The sequence below is a fragment of the Mesoplodon mirus genome (assembly GCF_964341445.2).
Source record: "Mesoplodon mirus genome assembly, chromosome: 18".
NCBI lineage: Eukaryota > Metazoa > Chordata > Mammalia > Artiodactyla > Ziphiidae > Mesoplodon > Mesoplodon mirus.
Genome location: NC_138994.1, coordinates 51091737 through 51116255, shown reverse-complemented (window position 1 = coordinate 51116255; position 24519 = coordinate 51091737). Strand labels below are relative to the sequence as shown.

The 24519-nt window shown below is 53.2% G+C and overlaps 3 protein-coding genes across 7 annotated transcripts in view; all 3 read right to left on the bottom strand.

Annotated features, from left to right (window-relative positions):
• Positions 1-2701: 2701 nt before the first annotated feature.
• SCARF1 (scavenger receptor class F member 1) lies at positions 2702-12602 on the bottom strand. Of its 4 annotated transcripts, XM_082605394.1 has the most exons (12): positions 12449-12523; positions 12114-12175; positions 11775-11876; positions 11443-11576; positions 10420-10945; positions 8957-9175; positions 8415-8543; positions 7515-7618; positions 6938-7058; positions 5530-5654; positions 5292-5438; positions 2702-4624 (listed from the first exon to the last, which is right to left on the bottom strand). In XM_082605394.1, exons 2-12 carry the CDS (start codon positions 12122-12124, stop codon positions 3765-3767), a joined length of 2478 nt encoding a protein of 825 aa, XP_082461520.1. In that variant the 5' UTR covers positions 12125-12175; positions 12449-12523; the 3' UTR covers positions 2702-3764. The 4 variants fall into 4 exon arrangements, with proteins under 4 accessions (XP_082461520.1, XP_082461519.1, XP_082461521.1 ...); XM_082605393.1 differs by lacking the exon at positions 11443-11576 and having other exon boundaries at positions 12449-12602; XM_082605395.1 differs by lacking the exon at positions 12449-12523 and having other exon boundaries at positions 12114-12185.
• Positions 12603-12774: 172 nt separating this feature from the next.
• Positions 12775-17042, bottom strand: RILP (Rab interacting lysosomal protein). 2 transcript variants are annotated; one of them, XM_082605404.1, is made up of 9 exons: positions 16960-17042; positions 16106-16871; positions 15940-16033; positions 15748-15854; positions 15414-15659; positions 15016-15161; positions 14515-14637; positions 13747-13836; positions 12775-13484 (listed from the first exon to the last, which is right to left on the bottom strand). In XM_082605404.1, exons 2-9 carry the CDS (start codon positions 16331-16333, stop codon positions 13358-13360), a joined length of 1161 nt encoding a protein of 386 aa, XP_082461530.1. In that variant the 5' UTR covers positions 16334-16871; positions 16960-17042; the 3' UTR covers positions 12775-13357. The 2 variants fall into 2 exon arrangements, with proteins under 2 accessions (XP_082461530.1, XP_082461529.1); XM_082605403.1 differs by having other exon boundaries at positions 13369-13836.
• Positions 17043-17086: 44 nt separating this feature from the next.
• PRPF8 (pre-mRNA processing factor 8) overlaps positions 17087-24519 on the bottom strand; it is a 36921-nt gene continuing 29488 nt past the window's right edge. Inside the window, exons 32-43 of the mRNA XM_082605392.1 lie at positions 24214-24405; positions 22984-23221; positions 22718-22846; positions 21704-21817; positions 21446-21619; positions 20967-21160; positions 20003-20242; positions 19763-19904; positions 18170-18310; positions 17896-18035; positions 17588-17790; positions 17087-17417 (exon numbers count right to left, since the gene is read on the bottom strand). Coding sequence (XP_082461518.1) covers positions 17263-17417; positions 17588-17790; positions 17896-18035; positions 18170-18310; positions 19763-19904; positions 20003-20242; positions 20967-21160; positions 21446-21619; positions 21704-21817; positions 22718-22846; positions 22984-23221; positions 24214-24405 — 2062 coding nt within the window. The 3' untranslated portion in view covers positions 17087-17262. The remainder of the gene's footprint in view (positions 17418-17587; positions 17791-17895; positions 18036-18169; positions 18311-19762; positions 19905-20002; positions 20243-20966; positions 21161-21445; positions 21620-21703; positions 21818-22717; positions 22847-22983; positions 23222-24213; positions 24406-24519) is intronic.

Below are 24519 nucleotides of genomic sequence, written 5' to 3'. Positions count from 1 at the left end.
TATATAAAATAGGTAACTAATGAGAACCTGCCTGCTGTATAGCACAGGGAACTCCACTTTGCTGTACAGTAGAAACTAACACAACATTAGAAAACAACTATATCCCAATTTTAAAAATTTTAAATAAAAATAAAAAAGAATATTCTTGATATAAAGGCACATAAATCAATGAGAAAAAAATGAACACCTCAATTGAAAATTGGGGAAAGGGCTTCCCTGGTGGTGCAGTGGTTAAGAATCCACCTGCAATGCAGGGGACACGGGTTCGAGCCCTAGTCCAGGAAGATCCCACATGCCGTGGAGCAACTAAGCCCATGCGCCACAACTACTGAGCCTGCGCTCTAGAACCCGCAAGCCACGACTACTGAGCCCGCGCACTGCAACAAAGAGTAGCTCCCGCTCGCCGCAACTAGAGAAAGCCCGTGCACAGCAACGAAGACCCAAGGCAGCCAAAAATAAATAAATAAATAAATAAATTTAGAAAAAAAAAGAAAAAAAATTGGGGAAAGAATATAACCAAATCATCCATAGGAAAAATACAAATAACTTTAAAGATATGAAAAGCTCAGTCTTAGACTAATCATAGAATTCACATTTTAATGATCTTATTTTTTCATTTTTTTAGTGATTCAATTATATATATATACATATATATATATATATATATATATATATACCTATATATATATATTTTGGCCGTGCATCATGGCATGTGGGATCTTATTTCCCTGACTAGGGATCGAACCCATGTGCCTGGCAGTAGAAGCGTGGAGCCCTAACCAGTGGACCGCCAGAAAATTCCCAATATATATATGTATTCTTTTTCAGATTCTTTTTCACTACAGTGTATTACAAGATATTGAATATAGTTCCCTGTGTTATTCAGTAGGACCTTGTTGTTTATCTATTTTATATATAGTAGTGTATATATGTTAATCCCATACTCCTAATTTATCCTTCCCTCTCTCCCCTTTGGTAACCTTAATCTTGTTTTTATGTCTGTGAGTCTATTTCTCTTTTGTAGATAAGTTCATTTGTATCATTTTTTTAGATTCCACATATAAGTGATCTCATTTGATATTTTTCTTTGTCTGACTTACTTCAATTACTATGATAATCTCTAGGTCCATCCATTTTGCTGCAAATGGCAATATTTCCTTCTTTCTTATGGCTGAGTAATATTCCATTGTATATAGACCATGTCTTCTTTTTTTAAAATTAATTAATTAATTAATTAATTAATTTGGCTGTGTTGGGTCTTCCTTGCTGTGCGCAGGCTTTCTCTAGTTGCTGTGAGAGGGGGCAACTCTTCGTTGCAGTGCGCGGGCTTCTCATTGCGGTGGCTTCTCTTGTTGCAGAGCATGGGCTCTAGGCACACGGGCTTCAGTAGTTGTGGCACGCAGGCTCAGTAGTTGTGGCTCACGGGCTCTAGAGTGCTGGCTCAGTAGTTGTGGCGCGTGGGCTTAGTTGCTCCATGGCATTTGGGATCTTCCCGGACCAGGGCTCGAACCTGAAGTCCTAGACCACACCTTCTTTATCCATTCATCTATTGATGGATACTGACGTTGCTTCCATGTCCTGGCTATTGTAAATAGTGCTGCTGTGAACATTGGGTGCATGAATGATACCATTTTTGATAGTTAAAAAACACAAACAGGACTTCCCTGGTGGCGCAGTGGTTGAGAATCCGCCTGCCAATGCAGGGGACACATGTTCGATCCCCGGGCTGGGAAGATCCCACATGTCGCGGAGCAACTAAGCCCGTGTGCCACAACTACTGAGCCCACGTGTTGCAACTACTGAGCCCGCATGCTGCAACTACTGAAACCCACGTGCCTAGAGCCCATGCTCCGCAACAAGAGAAGCCACCACAATGAGAAGCCTGCACACCACAAGGAAGAGTAGCTCCAGCTCGCCGCAACTAGAGAAAGCCCACACACAGCAATAAAAACCCAACACAGCCAAGAATAATAAAAAAAAAAAAAGAAAAAAGAAAAAAATTAACATTATATATAAAAAAAAGAAGATACTTAACAACAACAGAAACCCCACAAACAAAAAACTTTTATCTGGGGAATTCCCTGGCTGTCCAGGGGTTAGGACTCTGCGCTCTCACTGCTGAGGGCCCAGGTTCAACCCCTGGTCGAGGAACTAAGATCCCATAAGCTGCTTGGCACAGCCAAAAAAAAAAAAAAAAAAAAAAAAAACCCAAACTTTTATCTGTACAAAGAATTTAACTTTTTAAGAATTAAAAATGTTATTACTTTAGTTATATTTTGTGCATGCTAAAATAATGAGATATCACTTTTAACCTATCAGATTGGGTGTGGGAAAATAGATGCCAACATAATTTATGAGAACACAAAGCCATTCAACTTTTTTTGGAGGGCCAATTGGAGTAAATACTCAAATGTTTAATTTTCTTACCCCATAACCCAGCAATTCCACCTCCAGGAAGCTCTTCTACAGAAGACCTAGCACTGATGCAAAAGGAAATGTAGACCGAGTTGTCCACTGCATCATTTATTGTATCAAAACAATTAGAAACAACCCACATCCCCATAGGCAGGGGATGGTTTAAATAACCTGTGTTATTTCCACATGATGGAATCCCATGCAGCCATTTTTTATAAAAAGAGGTAGTTTTATATTTACTGACATCAAAAGATAGCCAGGTTATATTGTTAAGTAAAAAAGCAAATTGCAGAACAGTATGTTCTTTTATTTTCATGCACACAGAAAAACATTTGAAAGGAAGCATCTAAACTGTTCATGAGATTCTCTGCACACTGGGACAGAGGGACTTGCTTTTTATTTCCTGACTGGCTAATACAAGTATGTGAGGAAAGTATTCAGAACTAGACCAACAGGCATTCCAGGAAAATTAAGTCTGGCCCCTCCCTCATCCCCCAGAATCCTCTGGGGAGAAGAGAAATCTCATTTTTACTCTAGACATGTCTATAATGTTAGTAACTTTTTATTTTAACGAAGAATATTGCCTATTATAATTTTAAATATTCAACCTAGTGAGAAAAGTAAAAAGAACGTTCACTGTAGAAAATTTGCAAATTATGCAAAAATTTAAGAAGAAAATAAATATCTGCCACAATCTCATCTCCCAGAGAAAAATGCCATTTGATGCCTTTCCCTCAAATATCTTTTATGCACATACATCTTTTTTTTAAAAGTCTGTAAAACAGTCACAAAATAAACACAAAATGGAAGAATTCTAAACATGTATTCTGAGGCCAAAAGGAATAAAATTTGTAAAAAGAAAACTTACTTTTTACACGTAGCAGGATAGTGTGAACATGCTCCCATATGAAATATTATTACACAACCTGATTTATTATGGTTGTTTAGGAACCTTTCATAAGGAAAAGCTCTTTAATTAATCTTTTAGCATCAAACATTTAGGTTGTTCCCATTTCAGAAAAATGTTTTGCAAATGAAGGAAAGAATAGCCTTTGGGGGCAAACAGAGTACAGGACAACAGAGAAAAAGTCCCTGCAGCCATCTCTTTCCCCTTCCTGACCCCATCCTGTGGGGTCTCTGCCCAGGCCTTCCAGACCCACTCCCAGAGCATGGCCAGGGCCAGAGCCAACTGGCCTCCAGCTCTGACATGTCCCGGTGTAAGTGCAGGGGCTCCAGCATGTCTTTCCTGGCCCTGGGATCTTTTCCCAGCACAAAACACAATCTAATTCGGGGTAGTTCGGATGCCTAAGCACCATCCACAGTCTTCCCACTCACGAAATTCAAGGTCCTCAGGGCTCTGGTGGTCCAGAGATGAGTACGACATTCTCATACTGGGGCTCCTCCTGCCCTTCCTCGTCAGCAAGCTTCTGGGGATCCTGATCTAGGGGACCACCCTGAGGGACCAGCTCCTGGCCCCTCCCTGAGCTCTTGATGCCATCCCCGAGCCCCCTGGCCACTTCCTCTGGCCCAGGCCCTGCAGACTCTAAGGCCCCAGTCAGCTCCTCACTTGGGGCTGAGCTGGAGCTCTGATCAGCAGAGCCAGAGGCCAGCCCGGGGCTGCCCTTGTTCCGACTCAGGGCCCGGCGTGGAGGCTTGGGGATGGCACTCTTGACCTTGGGCTCTGCCTGGCCTTTCTGGAAGCTACCAAAGCGGCGGAGGACAGACCGGACAGGGCCCTCAGATCCCCGGGGTGTCCCTGCCAGCATGTAGATTGTGGTCACAGAGCCTGCAGTCTCCTGGACACTGCCCTCGATGGCTTCCACACGTTCAGCCACTGTCCGGCCACTAAGCGGGAGCCGGCGGCGGCCAATGGCTGAATCCCTGGGGCTGGCGGCACCTGGAGGGGCCCCGTTCATTTCAGCTTGCTCTGGGCCTGGGGACTCCTCGGCCTCCTGGCTTTCAGGACCTGGCTGGCCCCCCCGGGAGAGCCTCTTGGGCTTACGGAGAGGGCTGGAGAGCTCCCCGGAGCCTCGGCAACTCTGTGGTGCAAACTTGGTGCCTTCAGCAAAGGAGACCGATGGCCGCTTGGCCCGAGCTAGGCTGGAAGTGCGCGGGATGGCAAACGGCGTGGAGGCATCCTCAGGGGGAGGGAAGGGACCTCCGGCCAGGCTGGCCTCTGGTGACTCTGCTTGGGCCGCAGGGACCATCCCTGGCAAAGGAGACAGAAGAGCTTGGCCAAAGCTGGGCTGGCTACCCCAATCCATCCTGCTTACCCAGCTCAGCATCTTCTGGGAGGCCCCCCAAATGGGGCAAGGGAGAGGGTGAGGATGCAGAGAGGCAGGGGAAGGGCCTATTCAGGCAGATGCTACTGCTTCTACCTCTTTTCTCACCACCCGCCCTACTTTGCACTAATGTCACACTCTAACCATGGTAAAACTCCTTCAGTGCCACATGGCCATGTCCCTCTTACCTCTGGGCCTTTGGGTATACTGTTCACTCTTCCTGAAACATCATTCCCAACTCTCCCTAACTTTCCCAGGGCTAATTCCTACTGATTCTGCCAGGCTCAACTCCAATAACACTAACACCGAGACAACCTCCCTGACTCCAGTCATCCCTGACGTGGCTGGATTCCGAGCCCCGACTTGCATGTCCTCCATGAAAGCAAGTATCACTCTGTCCCACATGTGTCTGATGACTGCCCGCCAGACGACAGGCTTGGGGAGGAGGAATCTATCTTGTTCTTTACTGCATCCCACTGCCAGGAGCTGTGAAGGGCATGGAACGGGCGCCTGATACACGTTTGCTAAAGGAATAAAGGAGAGGCTGTGATGAGCAGGACTGCTCAGGGGCTGAGTGGGCTGTTTGGGGGCTACCTTCTTGGGGTGGCATGCAGTAGGCAGGACCCTCGTCCTCTTCTCCAGACTCAGGATCAGTAGAGAAGGAGTCGTCCGAGGCCCAGCCGGCCGAGGGCGGTTCGATGAAGCTGTGGTTGAAGGGGATCTCCGGATCATGGTGCGAGACTGAGGCGGGAGCGGGGGGCTCTAGGTCAGGCGCAGAGCCCCAGGGGAAGCCCTGTCCCCTTGCAGCCCCTGACCCTCAGCACCCACTTACCTGTCACCCAGGGAAGCTTGTGGCTGCTGAGGGAACCGCAGGGCAGCGCAGAGCCCAGGCTGGAGGTCAGTGCCCCCCAGACCTGCAGCTTCATCCTGGACATAGCGGTTCCATCTCTCGCTGGCCTGAGGGCACAGGAGAGCCGTCAGTGAGGGAGACCCCGGTTGGGGCGGGATGGGGGCAGCAGAAAAGGGCCAGGACCATTCTGGTCCCGGGATTCGTGTGACAGAGTGACTGTGTCTACTTCAGTGACTCTCTATGACTACAGAGTAAAGTCCAAACTACTGACCCTGAGATCTGGGCCTGTCGCAGAGGGCAGCGTGGCTCCAGAGTCACGAGGCAGCAACTGTGGCTCAGACTTTGCCTCTCTGGGCCTCAGCTTCCTCATCCATAAAATGGAGACAACTGCTATATATCAGAACTTTTTTCAGGACCCAGCACAGCACCAGCTACCTGGTGGGGCTGCCCCAAAATGCAGCAGTGTGTTATTATCATCGCAGCTGAGCCCGGCTCATCTATCTTTCTGGAAGTGGCACCACCTCCAGGAAGCCCACTCTTGTCCCCGCCCCGAAGCTGGAAGTGACAGCTTCAGTCATTACCATTCCTCAGACAGTCTGTGCACATGTCCTGGTCTTCCTGTGAGGGGCTTCTCCCCACCTCCAGGCTCTATGCCCCAGGGTTGCGGGGAGGCTACTGGGTCTGCTGGTCTGAGGATGCCCCACAGCACAGAGGGGGACAGGATCAAGGGGTAGTGCGTGAACTAATAAGAGCACACAGGACAAAACAAAGAGTCCAGAGAACCGGCCACGGGCTCTGCGCGTGCCAGTGACTAGCTGGGTCACCTTGGGCCTGTGTCCTCCTGGGAATTGAGAATGCTAATCCTCCTACCCCCACGTGCCCTGCTCCAAACCTCCATGCTGCTGTGAGCCTCCAAGGAGCTGAGAAGTACGAAGAGATTTTGTAAAGGAGCAAAGCCCTGTGCGAGGAATATTCCCCGCTTCCCTACAGCAGCCCGCAAGCTCAAAGCCCTCCTCGCCTCTCCTTTTCTCGAAAAGCCACATTCTCTGCTAAACCACTGCTCAGGCTTTTATGGCACTCTCCCTTCTGAGGCCTGGTCTCTTCCCCTCCCTGCCCAGAGCCGTCCCGTTGCTTCTACCTCCTGCCATCCTGGTGCCCGGGGCCCCCTGCTCACGCGTGACTCAGAACCTCCCCCACTGAAGGCTTCTGAGGAGGGCAGATGGCTGACCTGGTGTCTCCAGGCCACAGCCACTGCCAGCTACCTCGTTACCTCTGACATACGTGTGTGACAAGGCCAGCCCATCCCCACCCCTGAAAGGAAACCAGATGCCACCTTGCTTCCACCCATGGCCTGAACTGTGGAATCGGGAAGGAAGGGGCCAGGGTTCACCTGTCCTTGGGATCCAACCGGGCAGCCCAGCAGCAGCAGGCACAGCAGGCGATGGCCAGGAGGAGAAGCAGCAGAGGCACAAGAATGCCCGCAATGAGGGCGGCATCCTGACTATGAGATCCTAGGGAGAGCCAGGGACGGGCAACTATTCAGGGCCATGTTGTCTCCCATACATCACGTCTCATCTCTAGCTCTGAATTACCTACTCTGGGCCCCTCCCACTCTTCTAAGAGATGTAGACTCTGCTCAGCCTGGAGGCCCCCTCCTCCAGGCAGCCTCCCCACTGGTCTGTCCTCTCCCGATGGTCCACGGCCTGTTCCGCAAACTCTTGCCCTCAGTTCTCGGGCCTGATGAGACATCCCAGTGTCCAGCCCTGTCCGCTCATTTCCTGGGTGCTAGCCTGGACAGAGGCTCTGTCACATCTTCAGGGGGCCCCAAAGCACCCATACAGATTTCAAGTAAAGGGAACATCTCTGAAGGGGACCCAGCCTCTCTGGCAAGTGATGAGGCCCCGGAGCCCATGTAAAGGGCCACTCTTTCCCCGGTTACTTCTCCCTGTACCCTCTTTCCACCTTACCCAGCTGGCAGGCCCCAGAGACAGGGTGGCAGTTTCCCTCCGGACATTCACAGGGAACAGAGCAGTTGTTTCCATGGAAGCCAGACGGGCACGAAGTGTTGCAGCTTTGGGGTGACAGGAGAGACAGGCTGAAGGCTGGGTGAGAAGGCATGGAGGTAGGCAGGGGACAGGGGAGGGTAGATTTCTGGGCACTGCTTCCCACCCCCTGCCATATAGACTTCCCTGGATGATGCCCATGCAGATTCCTCTGACCTCTCAGCCACATTCTAAGTACCCTTAGCAGTGTTTGGGAGAATCCCTTAGCCCCTAAGCCCATCTTCCAGAGAGACCACCCAAAAACTGCCCCCTGGCTCCCAGGCCCCCCAGGGTGTAAGCCACAGTCAGGGCCCACCTCTCATGATCCTCATCTCTTGCCCACCTGGCACTAATGTGAAGTAAGCTAGATGCCAATGGAATCCAGAGACACTTCCTCAGGGTTTGGAGGTCTGAGCCATCCCCAGCCCTGCCCCTAACTCTCTGGGCCTCGGTCCTCTCCTCTATAACATGAGGTCTCTTCCAGTTGATACTACATTCTATCCTACAGGTGGGAAAAACGTGACATTGGAAATAGTGACACTGATTATGTTTTTACCACCTGAAGACCTTAGGGAAACAACAATGGGGTTTGGCGCCCTCCTCCTAAGTAACTTCTAGTTCAGGAGCCAGGCCTTTTAGATTAAGCGTCACTCCGACCCTCCTTTGGAAGATGCAGACCCCACAACAAGAGGAATAACTTCTTAGTTATGAGGACGCTGGGTGGGAATCTGGGAGATGGAGAAGCCCAGGGAGGGAAGTTTGGGAAGCAGATTGCACAGAGGCCTGACCTAGGCCCCTGCCTCCTTCCAGGGCCCCAGTCCTCACCTGGGCCCCCAGTAGCCAGCGTTGCAGACACACTCCCCAGTCACAGCATCGCAGGCACCCCGGACACAGGTGGGGCAGGTAGAGCCACAATCCTCCCCAAAGGTGCCAATCGGGCAGGGGTCTTCACACCTGAGGTGAGGCAAGACTCAGAATGGGGAGCAGGGCAGGCCTGGACCCCACAGAGGGGCCTCACCCATGTGCCCACACTTGTAGATTCAGAGACCCAGCTGTCTACTTTTCAGCAGTGAGGCTCAGGTGCAAACAGGGCCTTGAATTTGAGGCCAGACCCAGTAGGTGACAGACTACAGATCCCTGGACGAGAAGAGGGCAGGAAGCCTGAGTGGTGAGGGAGCTGGAGGAAAACCGTGCCCAGGGCCCCATCAGCACCCATCTCTCGCACCTCAGTCTTCCCCAGGAGGCGGGCCCCCAGGGCTGTGTGAATGTATGCGTTGTGGGAGGAGGCAGCTCTCCCTGAGGGAGCCGCTGCGGGGAGGATCTAGAAGGAAGGTATACCCTCACCCTGAGCAGGCTGGCCCCCTCACCTGGGCCCCAGCCAGCCAGGGTCACAATGTCGACAGTGCCCGGTGTCTGGCTGGCAGGCCTCCCCAAGCCGGCAGTGGGGGCACTGCTGCCTGCAGCTCTCGCCGAAGGTGCCAGGAGGGCAGGGCTCATGGCACTGAGTCCCATTCCAGCCCGGCTCGCAGGACTCGCAGCTGCCTGTGTCTGCAGAGCATGGCTCATTCTGCTTGCAGTGGCCGCAGCTGGGAAGAGAAGGAGGACATGCAACGCTAAGAGAGCCTCCCAGCGCCAGCTGTGCCCCTCAGGCAGGTCTGAGCCTCAGCTGCCCCATGTTGTACAACAAAGAGGCTGGGCAGACTATCTCTGTGGGCTCTAGTAGGATTCCAGCCCTTTCTTAACCCCCGGTTCTGAGCCCCACCCTTTCCTGGGTCCCAGGGTCACCAGGAGCTCCCAGCCCAGCCAGGGAAGCCAAGTTACGACCTCAGCCTCTGCTTGCCTTCTGCCCAGTGTCCCCTCCTCCCCTTTCCCCCTTCCTCCGTTCCACCCATGCCATCTCGGAGGTCTGGCATGAGCAGTCCTCAGTAGTGTACCCTCTATGCCATTTTATGCATTATGAAAACGCATAAAGTGTGTTTTCACCACTAGAATTTTATCTTACATTTTTTCCAGTTTTATTGAGTTATAATTGACATACAGCACTGTATAAGTTTCAAGTGTGCAGCATAATGACCTCCTCACTATATATTGTGACATGATTACCACAAAAAGTTTAGTTAACATCCATCATTTCATATGGATACCAAAAAATGAAAAAAAAAGTTTTTTTTCCTCGTGATGAGAACACTTAGGATCTACTCTTTTAGCAACTTTTCCAATAAGGTTTATCTGGTCTTAATATCTCATTGATCCTTACTTTAAGTTTTTCCCTCCAGAGACTTAATTATCTGGGATTACGTGCTTGGATCAGACTCATTAGTAGGGTGAGGAAGGGAGTTCATAAAATCAATTTAGCAGATCCTGACCAGTATTAAAAAAGAGAGAGAGAGAGAGAATAGAAAACATTTCGGTGTACATATGTGTGTTGTCCGGTTAAGTTTTTACTTCAGTTAATATATATCGCATCATATATTATATATGATGGGAGGTAAAACATTTCTTACTGTGGGTGGAACTGGTCAAAGTTTGAAAGCCACTGAGTTTCAGAGGGACCTTGTAATCCTTTTGCCACAATGTTGATTCTTTATCTGTTTCTACGGCTTGCTAGTAGTAGTATTTTGTTTAACAGTAAGCGGATGAAAGTGGTGGGCGAGGCTGGACTTTAGGGCGTCGAGGGACTCTTTTCCCCCTTTCACCCCATCCTTGTCTGTTTCTGCGCAGCGTTCTCCCTGCGCCGCCGGCTCATCCCCTTTCCCTCCCGTTCTCTCCCCTTCCTTCTCACGCCCTCCTCCCTCCCTTTTCTCCCGCATCCCCCGTTGCCCCGGCTCACCTGTCGCGGCACTGCAGCCCGTAGCGGCCTGCGGGGCAGGGCAGCTCGCAGCGCGCGCCGCGGAAGCCGGGCGGGCATGTGCACAGGCCGGAGGCGGCGCTGCAGCGGCCGCGCACGCACTCGCAAGGCTGCCGGCACTCGGAGCCCCACCAGCCGGGCCGGCAGGCGCAGCGGCCCGACTCCTGCGCGCACGGCGAGCCGTGGCAGGCGCAGCGGAAGCTGCAACGGCGGCCCCACCAGCCCGGCTCGCACAGGCAGGAGCCGGTGGCCTGATCGCAGCGCGCCGCCGCCGGGTTGCACTGGCACGGGCGGCGGCACGTGGGCGACCACCAGCCGGGCTCGCAGCGGCACGCGCCGGTCTCGGGGTTGCAACGCCCGTGGGGGCCGCAGGCGCACGGGAACTCGCAGCGGTCGCCCCAGCGGTCGGATTGGCAGTGGCACACGCCCGTGGCTGGCTCGCACTGGCCGTGCGGGTGGCAGGCGCAGCTCTCCCGGCAGTCGGGGCCCCAGTACTGGCCCGGGCAGCCTGCGGGGTGGGAGGAAGGCAAGGGGGTCAACGGGCTCAGGGTCAGGCACCACGGATCCTCGCCCTGCACCCCCTTCCACGAGGAAGAGGTGGGGGGCCGGGCCCGCCCTCCCAGAGCCGGGGACAGCCTGTCCTCCTGGGGCACAGCTTACTTCCTGCCCCAGACTCGGAACTACACAAATCCTTACCACTGGCCCAGCCTCCCACTTCCACATTCCAAAACACACTTAAAGATCACGAGTGGCAAAGGGCCTTGCCCAGAGCCACACAGAAGTGGGTGTGCCTTCATTCACATGCCCCTCCTCCCTCTCATTGGGTTCCCCCATTGTGTCTTCCCCCGCCTGGATGCTGCCCATCCGGGTCGAAGAAGAAGCCACATTCCCCCCAGTGTCTCCTCTCAACCCTGACTCCTAGCCAGGCTGCCCTCTGGCTAAACTGCCCACCAACCCCTCTCCCATGCCCCACTTTCTGCCAGAGAGGGAGGACATTCCAGTCACCCTCCACACGTGCATACGGTGTATGCGGGGGAGACCAAGAATGCATCCATTCTGCAGTTAACGGGGATCCACAGCATCTTTCCGGAAGTTGAAAGGGAAGATGAATGGCCCAGAACTGAACCTGTGGGAGGGCTCTGTGGATGGGATAAAAACCAGATGACTCAGGACATCCCCTTAGAGTGCGTCACTTCCTGTCTCGACCTCAGTCTCCTCAGCGAAGCTTGGAGGGATTCTGGCCCTGCTGTTCTAAGATGACGTTCCTACATGCTTTGCCTCCCCTCTCCCCAGTCCTGCCCGGCAACCTCATCCCCCAGGAGAGACTCAGGACTCACGGGAGTTGCACCGGGCCCCGAAGAATCCAGGTTTGCATCGACAGAGGCCTGGTTTCACACATACCTCGTCTTCCCGGCAGACGTCCAGCCCCTCGCAGATGGCTGAAAAACACCCCACCCAGGTTGGAAGGACTGGGGTGCGGCCAGGGGACACTCTGCCCCTCTCACTGACTCCCGGTGGCCTGCCCCCCTCAAGAGCTGTTTCCCCAGGGCTGGGGGGTTGGGTCACAGCATAGACCCTAGCTCTAGGGCTCAGGAGGGCAAACAGACCCCAGGAGGGTAGGAAGGAAGGGTCACTGGGCTCCCTTCTCAGGTGGGGGGTGCATCCTGGCTACTCACGGGTGGTGCATTCTCGATCTTTCTGCCTCCAGCCTGGGCAGCACTGGAGCTCAGCAGAAGGGCTGTGGGGCAGAGAGGGGTCAGCCGGGGGTCAGCCTGGCTCCGCAGGTGCATCACTGTCTCCCTGAGACACGAGATGCCGCCTCAGCCCCATCGGGCAGGCCTGGCCAAGGGTCACAGCCCCCGTGTCCCCGACCCCTTCCCGCTCTGTCCCTGGCCATCCCACCATCTGCCCCCACTACCCACCACCCTCCAGGCTGTCCCCGAGCCCCTCTCGCTTTAGCCCCTCTTTCCTCGTGTCCTCCTCCCTCCCATCAGACCCCCAGAAGACCCACCTGCTGGCCATGCAGACGTGCCGCCCATTGGGGTCCAGCTCAGACCCCTGGGTCCCCCGAGTCCAGAGCAGCAGCAGAGGGAACAGGAGCCCCAGCCCCATGGCGGCCAGTGCAGTGGGAGGGCTTGGGTTAGTCTGGCCCCCACAGCTCCCAACCCCCTCCCTGCTTCCTCCCAAGGCTTTTCCTGAGGAAACCAGGCCGGAGGGGCGGGCTGCCCTGAGGCACCTCCCTGAGAGGGTGGGCAGGCGCAGAGAGGACCAGACTGCAGAGTACTGAAAGGAAAAGGAAGGCCAATGGCGAGGGCTGAGCGGGGGCTTCAGGGTCTGGTCTCAGGCTGCAGGGGGCAGGAAGATGAGGCTGTGAGTTACGGGTACTGGGATAGGCGAGGGGGTGAGCCACGGGTGTCCACTAGGTCACACTCCCCACTGGAGGTCCACGCTGGGAGAAGCCTCCCCAGCCAGTGACAGCCAAGGGGAACTTCCTGGCAGAGCTGGGCAGGGGCAGACCACTGACAGACAGACATGGAGCAGTTTCTGGGTGTCATGGGCAGTTGCTTTATTACATCAGCTTAGGCCATCCGTACAAACACCTGGGAGGGAGGTAGTCAACTCTCCATTGCATGGATGGGGAGACTGAAACGCACAGAAGCAGCACTTTTATCTGGCCCCGGAGGCTTGGCACAGAGATACAGGAAGGAAGGTAGGTTGAGCTCCCCGTCACACCCTGGCTCAGGCCAGGGTTCGAAAAGAGCCTGGGGAGGGCGGGGAAGGAGGGAGCCCTGTCCTCATGTGAGGTCACACATCCACCCCCAGACAGACTCCGAAGTCAGGCAGGCCTCTGGGGCAGCTGAGACCCCAGACGAAGATATTCATCGAGAGCAGAGCAGGGCCGGTCAGGAGTTGGGGGCTGTCAGGCTGCCCACAGGCTCCACGGGGGTGGCTGTGGAGCCTCCTCTCCTCCCCGTATCTCGCTGGTGGCTGCAATGCTGGCCTCAGCCTCAGGGGCCTCTGTTCCACCCCGATGCCACAGGCCCAAGCTGGGGGGAGAGCCAAGAGGTGCTTTGAGCCTGGATGCCAGGGAGGTCAAGGATAGGGGCCGAAGGCAGGGGGTGCTGTAAAAAGGGGACTCAAGAGGACAACAGGGCAGCATGAGGCAGGGGGAGGTAAAGGGGCCACCAGAGGAGCGGGAGGGGACGGGCATGCTCAGAGCTCAAGGTGGCTGGGTGAGCCACAGTGGAGCGCGAAAGGTGGGGTCCCTCCACTCCCACCACATTTGTCCTTCCTCTTCCCCCAACATACAAACTCTGTATTCTGGACTCAGGGGGTGGGGGCTGGAGGTGGTCTCCCTTATCCCTGGAGAGCAGGAGCCATGAGCCATCCTCATCGTCACTGAGGCAGAGGAGAGAGGAGTTGTGAGGGTCATTTGTCAAGGCCCTGAGGGACAGCGGGACTCCAGCTATGTTCAGCCTTCTGTGCAGCCCCCAGGAGCAGGCAGGGGAGGACAAAGTGACTTCAGGGCCCCCAAAGCTGGGGAGAAGGAAAAGCAGGGGAGACGGAGGACAACTAGAGGATTTTTTTCTTTTTGGCCGTGCCCCACGGCATGCGGGATCTTAGTTCCCCGACCAGGGATCGAATCCATGCCCCCTGCAGTGGAAGCACGGAGTCTTAACCACTGGACTGCCAGGGAAGCCCCCTCCTAAGGCTTTTATTTTCTAGCCTGACACACAGCAGGCCCCTGACAAGACTGCAGATACAGCCTTACCCATCTGAGGACAAACAGATGCAGCCAAGACAAGGAACCGAAAACTGACTGTGGAGAAGCAGAATTAGCAGGTTTCTTCAGCAGGATGTACGGGGAGCATGGCAGGTGGGAGCAGTGCGATCCAGAGAGAAGGGTGGTGGGCTCAAGACGGCAGGCTCGGGGGATGACCAGGCCAGGTTAGGTTCTAGAAGTGACTAAGCTAGGTGACAGGCTCAAGGTGTGACTAGATTGGGGTCACAGGTACAGTCTGAGGCAACAGGCTCAGAAGGTGACCAGGCTCAGTGGGAATGGAGGCAGGGACTTACCTGCTCTCTGCTTCCTCTGGGGTCCCTAACATCTTGGCCTTGATCTTCTTTCGTTGCTTCCTGATAGCCACCTTCATGGCTTCGAGCAGAAGCCCGGGGACCCGGTGGTCTGTGAGCAGCTCCCTACAGAGGAGGGGGAGGGGCAGAGAAAAAGCAGTGGGGATGCCAAGAGTAGGTCTTGTCCCAAGTACCTGTGCATGTTGTTCCCCCTTTTGGAAACACTCTGCCTTGCTAACCCGCCGACTTTAGTTTAGATGTCACCCCTCCTAGGAATGCTTCCTTGATGGCTGCTGTGACCCTTTGCAATGGCCCACCCCATGAGGAAGAAGTTCCAGGAGGGCAGGGGCTTTGTGATTCTCGCCCTTCAGTGCCCAGCACAGTGCCCGGCACACGACAGCGTGGATATATCGATGACCCAAAGAATGAGGAGGGTGAACCAAGGCCTGGGAACAGGTGCAAGTGGTGCCCCCGAGCCTCCCGACCCCTGTCCTGCGCCCTCACCGCTGGAAGTAGGCCAACTCCTCCTTCAGCAGGAACACGTTGGCTTTGAGCTCATTCCTCTCCTGAAGGATCTGTTCAACCTCCTCTCGACTGAAGCCGCACTGCCCTACCTTGGCGGGGCGTCCTGGCGGCGGCAGGGCATCTGCCTGCGGAAGGACAGGCTTGGTCAGGGGGGCGCCTCGGCTGGAGAGGGACGCTAGAGGGTGACTGGCAGGGAGACTTGGGAGGCCAGGGCGCTACAATAGATGCCAGACCGGTGCTCTGGCTGAGACTGGGGGCGGAGGCCGGCTGGGGGCGCACACTCGTGCCACCTTCCAACTTCCCGGTGGCCCTAACTACGCAGCACAGCAAACCTTTCCCGAGTGCCGGACCGGTCTCTGACCTCATCCGGCACTCACCCGGTCCTCAGGGGTCCCCGGGGCTCCTGTGCTCGCGGCTGCCGTCTCGGGCTCCTGCCTCTGCTCGCACCCGGGCGCCGCGGCCTGGCCCTGCGCCTGCTCTGGCTCGGGCTCCAAGGTCGCTTCGCGCCGCCGCTCTGATTCGCTCTCCAGGTCCCGCGCGGCGCGCAGCTGGCTTTGTACTGCGGCCAGCTTGTGCCGCAACTCCGCATTCACCAGCAGGAGGCGCTGCAGCTGCTCCTGCAACTGTGGGCGGAGCAAAGGGGGCTGGTGGGCGGGGCGCCGGAGGGCCGGGAGAGCCCCGCCCCCGCACGTCGCCCCGCCCTGCCCTCACCGCCTCCGTCTCCTGGCTGCGCTGCCGCAGGTCGCGGTTGTGCGCCCGGAGTTCATCCCGCTGGCGGTCGGTAACCTCCTTGAGCTGCCGCAGCAGAGCGCGCTCCTCTGAGGAAGGGTCGTTCTCAGCGGCGGCCCGCGGGGAGAGGCCCTGAGCCTCCCCGCCCCCGGGCCCCGGCAGGCCCGCACTCACCCTGTGGCCCAGAGCGCAACTCTCTGCAGAGGCGCTCGTTCTCCTCCCGCAGCCGCCGCAGCTCGAGTTCGGCCTGCTGCGCGGATACCTGCAGCTGGAGAGGCCGCGCCGTCAGAGCCGGGCCCCGCCAGCCCGCGGGCGGCTAAGGGAGGGCGCCGTGACTCACCGAGTCCGGGGCGGGCCCCACGGCCGCCTTTTCCAGGAGCTCCAGCGCCTGCACCACCAGCGGCACGAGCCCGGCCGCCGCCTCCGGCCCGAAGCGGCGCGCCAGCTCCTTCAGCTCATTGCCCAAGGCCCCCGCTAGGTGGTACACGAGCTCCGCAGCCGTCCCCGACCCCGCGGCCACCCGAGGCCCCCAGTAGTGCGCCCCAGGCCCCACTCTCCTGGGCTCCATGTCCCCCGAAGGCGACTAGGGCTGCGACACCCTCCTCCCCGCAACTGGGGAAGGAAAGGGCCAACCAGTCCTGGCCCAGGAAGCAGTTTAGGACGATAGAGGGCGGGGTAGAAGCGACAAGGGAGGAGCGATTAAGGGAAAAAAGCTGGGGAAGGAGAGTCTCAGTGCCCTGCTCCCTGTCCTGTTCAAGCCCCCAAGGTCACAGGAAGCAGGACAGCCAACTTCCAGCCAGGTGTCCAGGAGCTGAAGCTCAGGGCTGTAAGTGGTCACTTTCGACAAGCCCTCCCCACAGTGCCCACACCAGGCTCCACCCCTGTGTCTGGAGTCATGGGGCCTGACTTGGCTGCCAACTCTCCAGGCAAGAGGTGAGAGGTAGGAGAGCTGTCACTGGCCTCAACCAGAGGCAGCCGACTGTCCAGCCATGTGCCTGTTTCCAAGACAGACTGAGAGTGACACAAAGCTTAAAGGGCTAGGCTGCGCACCACAGCTGCAAACTGCTCCGAGAGATGTTGGAAAGCGGTGAGTGTTTCCAAGTATTCTGGAGGGAAATTGGCAAATGTCGTCATGGCAGAAGGAGTGTGAAGGCCCAAGTCCCCTTCAGTTCTCTGAGTTTAGAGCATATTTACCCCCATAGCTCCTGAATTTCAGGGGGACCTCAAGGATCAGTCCAGCAGCTTGCTGTGAACAAGTCTGGCCTCTGCCATCCTTACACCCAGAATTCGAGCTGAGGGAAAAAAAAAAAACCTCAAAAACTCCTATTTATACAAAATTTATTATACTTTGTTCAGAATTACCAGTCACCACGAGGTCAACAACATAAGCACAAAATAGAGGAAAAAGGGGCCAAGCTGCTGAATGTCACCAGCTTGTCTGTGAGGGTAAAAAGGCTCTAGCCTCTGGGGAGTCTGAAGCAGGAGGTGAGGAGACAACTAGGCATAGAGGTCCTCTCGGTCCGCAGAGTAGACCTCGCCCTCCTGCAGGAGAGCAAAGTTGAGGAAGTGGGAGGGTCTGTGCACCTCGTGGTAGAACTCTTTGGGGTTCGCCAGCTGCAGCTCATACTTCATGTTGGGATCATGCCGAACACCTTGGAGTAGAAGGAAAGGGCCAGTGTTGACAAGGTCCACCTGCCTCACCCTGCTGGGTCCTGGACCATCTCCAAACCAGAGTCCGGCCCCAAGTGCTACGGGTGATGGCCTAACCCCAAGCCCACCTTCCTGTGTGCCCCGCCACCACCCCACACCCTGCCTCACATACCCATAAAGTTGTAGTTCCACGAGGACTGGGCAGGGACCATAAAGAAGCCAAGGAAGCGGTCTGACAGTAGCATCTGGACCCTCTCGTAGTGCGAGGGTAGGTAGCCCTTGGGGTTGTTGCCCTTGTCTGTGTTCTGGCGGCCCCATTCATAGCCACTGGGGGTCAGCTTGTAGGCTGTCAGGGTGCAGGAGCCTGGTGTGAAGCTGGAAGAGGAATGAGGACAGAGTCAGCGCTCAGGCCACCACTCCTGGGCCCTGGCCTGCAGTGCCTGCCCCATCGTACTTCCTCCCAAGGCGGCCCAACCCCACCTGCAGGTGATGATAATGGTCTTCTCGCCATCCCAAGATGGGTTGTCAGCCATGATCTTGGCATGGGTGGTGACATCCTGGGGTGACAGCTGGGGGGACTCGTTGGGCTGAGTGTGGATCCAACCTAAGGGTTCCATCTCCTATGGGTAGAGCAGTGAAAAGCTATTTAGAGCCCCGTCTGCAGACAGGAATCCCACCCATGAGAGTAATACCCCTGCCTTCCCTCTACCGCCTTGAGAGCAGAAAGCCCCGGTTCTCCCACACCCTTGCTAACCTTGAGGTACTCATGCTGGGGCAGCTGGCCAGGCAGGTGCACAGTCTGGTGAGTGCCCCACTGCGGTACCATCACGATGCAGCGGATCTCCTTCACCTGGGGGTTATCTGGTGGGCTCACCCCATAGAGGTACCCTGCAATCTGGAGACAAGGGGGTCAAGAGCCAAAGAGATTCTTAGTACCAGTCCAGATTTGGGGCTGTGAGCCCTGTGTTTAATTCCCTTCTCCAAGAACAAGGACAGAGTTTCTCAAAAAGTGGCCAGAATCTCCTGCATCAAAAACGCCTGGGGGTGCTTATTCAAAATGTTAAACACGGACCTCATCTCAGACTTATCACATCAGAATCTCGAGTGGGGTCCAAGAATCGGCACTGCTCACACATTCCCCAGTTGATTATTTAAGTACAGTGTCCATAAACAAATGAGCACACAAGCACAGAGCTCATGCATTTCCACAAACTGAACACATCTATAAAATCAGCACTCAGCAGTACTTTAAATTTTACATTGTCATGAACAAAGTAAGAAAACTTGTGTTACTATAAACTCACCCAACACAGGACACTAACAATCTTCAAATTCACCAAACTGAGGCCACAAGTTGGTGTTTTATAAAATATGATTCTCCCTGATTACTAGTAAAGTTGACCATCTTTTCATATATTTTCCACCTTCAGTTCCTTTTCTGAACTACCTTCATACTCCTTTGCCCATTCTTCTAGTTATCTTTTATAAAAATCAACTTCTGAGAATTCCCTATTCTAGATCCAAACCCACTATATCTTAGAGTTACGCAAATATTTTCTTCCTGTTTTTAGTTTGTCTTTTGTGGTACCCTTTGTCACGCACAAATTATTAATTTTGTTGTTGTTTTTGTTTTTTTGGGGTACACGGGCCTCTCACTGTTGTGGCCTCTCCCGTTGCGGAGCACAGGCTCCGGACGCGCAGGCTCAGCGGCCATGGCTCACGGGCCCAGCCGCTCCGCGGCATGTGGGATCCTCCCGGACTGGGGCACGAACCCGTGTCTCCTGCATCAGCAGGTGGACTCTCAACCACTGCGCCACCAGGGAAGCCCACAAATTATTAATTTTGATGATGGCTTTGTGTCTCGTTTAAGAAGGTTATCCTAACTTTAAGATGATAAATATTTTCTTCTAATACTCTACTACAGTTTAGTATTTTACATTCACATTTGTACTCCACCTGGATTTGACTTCTGTTAAGTGCTATGAGGCAGGGATCAAGCCTCCTTTTGCTGACTGTTTCAGTATCATAAGGCACGCTTAATCCCACAGATGAAGCGGGATCCTCAAGTGATACAACACGTTTATTATATACACATGAATCTGTTTCTATATATCCTCTTCCAATAACTTCTAGGCCCAAAATACATCATTTCTCAGTTGCCATAGCTTTATAATGTTTTGGTATCTGGTGGGGGCCGAAACCCTCCTCCCTGCTTTGGCTATCCTTGTATAATTACTCATCTATCAATTTCAAAACCAGCACCTCCAGTTCCAGGACATCTCAGGGAAGTTTTAGGCACATAAAATGTTTGGCACACACTGTGGCCTAGTTGAACAAACATACTCACTTGGGCCCGAAGGTCAGATATGCAGATAAACTTCTTAAGCACATTCTTGGGAAGAATATAGGTATAACCAGTCTCCTTGATGTCATCAGATGAAACATAGATGTGATTGGTCCTTAGGTGCAGGTTGGCGGCAGAGATGGCCCTAAAAACAGGTAGGGAGTGTTGGCATTTCTCAACTTAAGCACCTCAGGTAGTACCAGTAGGCCTTTCCATCCCTACCCCTCTTGCCCCTTATACTACCTGACCCTCCATTCAGTCTTAGATGAGAAAGTCTGGGTCTCATAGTTGCTGGTGGTAGAGGTGATGATTTCGTCACCATGCTTGTTGACAGTACGAGTCTGGGTTGCAGTCAGCTGTGACTGTTCCTTGGTCTGCTTCTCAATCTCAGCTATCTGCTGCCGCTGCTGTGATGGTGCCGAGATCTCCATACCCAGGATGATGTCTCGAATTTCTGACTGTGTCAGTGATGCCACATTCACACTGTGGGGACAGTGTGGGTCACACCACAAGGATCCCTTCCCCTTGGTCATTTATGCCCCAATGGCAAGGTATAACATGGTGGGACAGGGGAGCCCATACTCTGACCCCAGATAATCTTCAATTGACACTTGAAGTGTGAAGTGGAAATACACTAATACGGATAAGATTTGTCACATCCCAGGCTGGCCCTGTGCCTGTACACCTTTCAGCCATGCTCAAACCTGCTCAGCATCCATACCTCCCACTTTTCCTCAACAAAATGTGCCCTGGAACTGGGAAAACTCTCAAAAACGGAAATCCTAGAACAAGTTCTCAATCACAGTTGGTGTGTCTGCACCCGTACTGGGTGAACATTTTTGGTTGCCAAATGACAAGGAAGAGAGAAGGAAGGGGTGTGTGTGTGTGTTATTAGCTGTGGTACCTGGGGGTCTGGGATGTTAGAACTTCCTGTAATGTATGGACAGTAAGGAAACGCCCTGCTCAAAATGGCAACAGTGCCTCTGCTGAGGAATAGCGCCCAAGTGTTAGCCCGAGCCCTGAGACATGGACACTTCCTATACCATCTGAAGACACTGCCTACCTACCTCTCCTCTATAGGCATCTCTAGGACAATTTCTTGAGAAACTTCTGAGCTTAAAATGTTGCAAAAAACCCAGAAGGCATATACTGAGCCACCCATTTTACCCTTTTTGGATCTCTCATCTGTATCCCCACCACTGCTCACTTGTTTTTCTTGCCATAGTCAGCCAAGATAAGGTCCTTGAGCTGCACCTCCACCTTGATCCACTCCTCGTCAGTCAGAGTGGGCCAGATGTGGTGTGGTTCTGTGATCGTAGTCTTGTCTGGCTTCAGGATCACCTTCGCCCGGTCGTTGTTCACATGCAGGGCACGCAGAATCAGGATGAGGCGGGAGAAAGCCTGGGGAGAGATGTGGCAGCATGGGAGGAGGTCAGCTACTCGATGTTCTTCCCCTCTCCTCCACCCTATCCTTTCAGGAGACCCAAGAACCCATTTCAAACCCTACGGTGCTCCCCTCACCATGAGTCAACTTGATGTGCAGAGTCACTGGCCCATGCACAGGCTGAAGATGTGAAAATGGCCCCATAAGAGGCCTGTGGGAAAAGCTAAGGCACAGGACCTTCTTGTGACCCCAAACCCACTCCTCTTAGAGTGACCCTCCCTCCTCGTGAGGTGGTTTCATACCGTGTAAGATGAGATAGTCTTGAGCCAGTCATCATAGAGGTTAAAGAGAACCATCTGCGGCTCAGTGGCTTTAAGGATGAGATCCCCAAACTTTTCCACCTTGAGACAAGCCTGGAAGGGGAGCTGGAGCTCTGATCCTTTGATCACAATATTGGGGAAGTCCAGCAAGTGCACCTGAGTCAAGATCAAGTCCAAGTTTAGAAACAGAACCAGCAGGTCTCAGCCCTCTTTCCTTCTACCTCATTCACCACCTCTCACCTCCAATGGATCGAGCATGCCTTTCCTGGTGACAATGATCTGCTTGGGCTGCTCCTCCACTGGCAGAGATCGGATCAGGGCAGCCACCTCCTCAGCCGTCTTCCACTTAGCCAACTAAAAAGCAAGAGAGAAGAACATGGAAACTGAGTCTCCACCCTCCCAGGTCAACTAGAACAAAAAATTCTAGTCTTAAAACAATTAGACTATGTTTCTATCACACACTGCTATTGAATGTTAGGTACTTCAGAGGTATAGAAAAAACGTCCAATGGCCTTGCCCCAAAGGGTGTCTCAACCTAGCTGGCCAGACAAAGTTCACACAATACCACAAGCTAGTATTTGATTATATACACGCTATGTCAGGGACAAAAGAAATTAAGGCTAAAGGTCATAAAAAGCTGCACAAATAAGGAAGTCTTAAGGGATGAGTAAGACAGTGATTAACAGAAGAGAAGAGTTCATTCTAGAAGCAAAGACCTATAAGCAAAGCCACAGAGGTGGAGATGCTCATCAGGGTTTGGGATATCAGGATCCTGGACTGACTGCCAGAGGAAACACGCTACAGAGGAAGAGGAACTGTGGCTGGACAGGTTACAGGCCAACCAGATATTAAGCAGATATCTAGGAAACCAAAAAGTTAATTCAGCAAAAAGAAAGGGGCTACCAAAGGCTTTGAGGAGGAGATGAGATTTGGTGAAAATACCATTTTAAGAGTGCTTGTTCCCTTTAGAAAGATGATTTTTCATAGCCCTCTTCAAGATAGGTTAGAGATGGGAGAGTCAGGAAGCAGAGACACCAACTCCTAGGTAATGAAGGACCTCAAATATTCTTGGACCTCTTATAGAAGAACACTTCCCAAGTTGAGTAATTCAGGAAAAAAGTTTAAATGAGATGTCCTAAATCTTACAAAGAGAGAAACAGGAGATTCTCTCTCTCACATACACACCACCCCCCACATACCAAAGAGTAAGAGGCAGCAAAGTTCTACAGCCTCTCTACCCTTTCACATGCTCACCTGCCCCAAACGCTTCTGTCCAGCCCACACAGATGTGTGAATTATCTTGAGAAACAGCTGCCCTGTGCGTGGGTTGAAAATGAAGATGGCCCCATTGATGGGCTTGGTGGTCAGGTTCCCTTCAAAGGTCTAAGGAATGATTACATCAGTTAGCACAGTCTAGACACAACCAGCCCGCCTTCCTTGCAATATGTACACACTTGCCCGGCCACCCTCCCACAGGCATATACAGAGCCCCACACCCACATGCTGCATCTAACTCTCACCTTATGGATAGTCACTCTGTAGACATTCGTGTCATCCACAAACCAGATAATCTGGTTGGAAAAGAGCTCACCATAGTTCTGAGAGGACAGATAGGGCTCAGTAGGCTCAGATGAATAAAGCTGCAGCCCTTTACGGATCCGTTCACGTAACACATACAAGGCAGGGTTTGCCTTCATGATCTTGGCCATGGCCTGCTGTATGAGGGGCTTGCTGCCAGGGAACCAGTTTCCATAGGCACTGTGAGGGTGGAAGAGGCAAGAAAGGTTAAGACCAGGCTGGCAGTCCCAGGAACAAGGCAAACTGCAACTCTACAGAGGAAGAAAAGGCTGTTGGTCAGGCTGAGAATGAGTGCCTGCTCGTGTACGTAGAGGCAGGGAAGAAAGAGTCAGTGACCCCAGTGGAGGAAACGGCCAACCTCACCTCACCTGGGCAAACTAAAAAAAAACACGTGTATATTAAAGTACGGGGCAGGGGGGAAGGATAAATTAGGAGGGTGAGATTAACATATACATACTACTATATACAAAATAGATAATCAACAAGGACCTACTGTATATAGCACAGGGAACTCTACTCAATACTCTGTAATAATCTATATGGGAAAAATATCCTAAAAACAATAGGTATATGTATACATATAACTAAATCACTTTGCTGTACACCTGAAACTAACACAACATTGTAAATCAACTACACTCCAATGTAAAATAAAAATTAAGGGACTTCCTGGTGGTTCAGTGGTAAAGAATCCGCCTTACAATCCAGGGGACGCAGGTTCCATCCCTGATCCGGGAACTAAGATCCCACATGCCACGGGGCATCTAAGCCCGTGCGCCACAACTACTGAGCTCTCACTCATTCCTTAGACCTTTGAAGGGAACTTGACCACCAAGCCTCTCAATGGGGCCATCTTCATCATCGAACCTCAACTAGAGAGCCTGCGTGCCGCAAACTACAGAGCCCACATGCTACAACTACAGAGCCCACGCACTCTAGAACCTGCGCACTACAACTAGAGAAAACCCGCACACCACAACTAGAGAGAAGCCCATGTGCCACAACAAAAGATCCTGTATGCCTCAACAAAGATCCCACGTGCTGTGACTAAGACCCGATGCGCCCCAAAATAAATAAGAATAAATAATAAATCTTTTAAAAATAAATAAATAAATACAATAAAGTGTGGGGCTGTTGAAAAATATCAATACATGCTCTGAGCCTCAACTTACCTATGCAGGTTATAGGCCAGGTCGATGGCAATGAGCACACCTGTGGGCGAAGGGTAGATACTCATGTTGTCTGTGGTGTAGTCCAAGAACTTGGCCCGGGCGTAGCGCTCAATGTCATGGGAATCATAGTCCCCCCAGCGCAACTGGATGTCAATCCAATACTTCTGAGTGGTGGTGCTGTCCATCACATCCCTGAGGGTGGAAAGGGGTCAGGAATCTAGGCTTCCAGGAAGACAATGGCACAACCAATATCCCCAGAACCACAAGAACTCTCAATCACTACGTCTAAATCTCAAAACCAACCCC

Bases quoted from the DNA above. Each gene is read 5' to 3' on its own strand.
- SCARF1 (XM_082605393.1), bottom strand. From the start codon at position 12,549: ATGGGGCTGGGGCTCCTGTTCCCTCTGCTGCTGCTCTGGACTCGGGGG. The intron at 8,544-8,956 runs GTGAGGGGGCCA...GCCTCACCTCAG, and splicing joins CCTGGCTGGCTGGGGCCCAG to GTGTGAAGACCCCTGCCCGA. The intron at 7,059-7,514 runs GTAAGGTGGAAA...GGCTCTCCCTAG, and splicing joins CTCTGGGGCCTGCCAGCTGG to GATCTCATAGTCAGGATGCC.
- RILP (XM_082605403.1), bottom strand. From the start codon at position 16,333: ATGGAGCCCAGGAGAGTGGGGCCTGGGGCGCACTACTGGGGGCCTCGG. The intron at 15,660-15,747 runs GTGAGGGCAGGG...CTCCGCCCACAG, and splicing joins GCAGCCAGGAGACGGAGGCG to TTGCAGGAGCAGCTGCAGCG. The intron at 15,162-15,413 runs GTGAGTGCCGGA...GTCCTTCCGCAG, and splicing joins CGGGGACCCCTGAGGACCGG to GCAGATGCCCTGCCGCCGCC.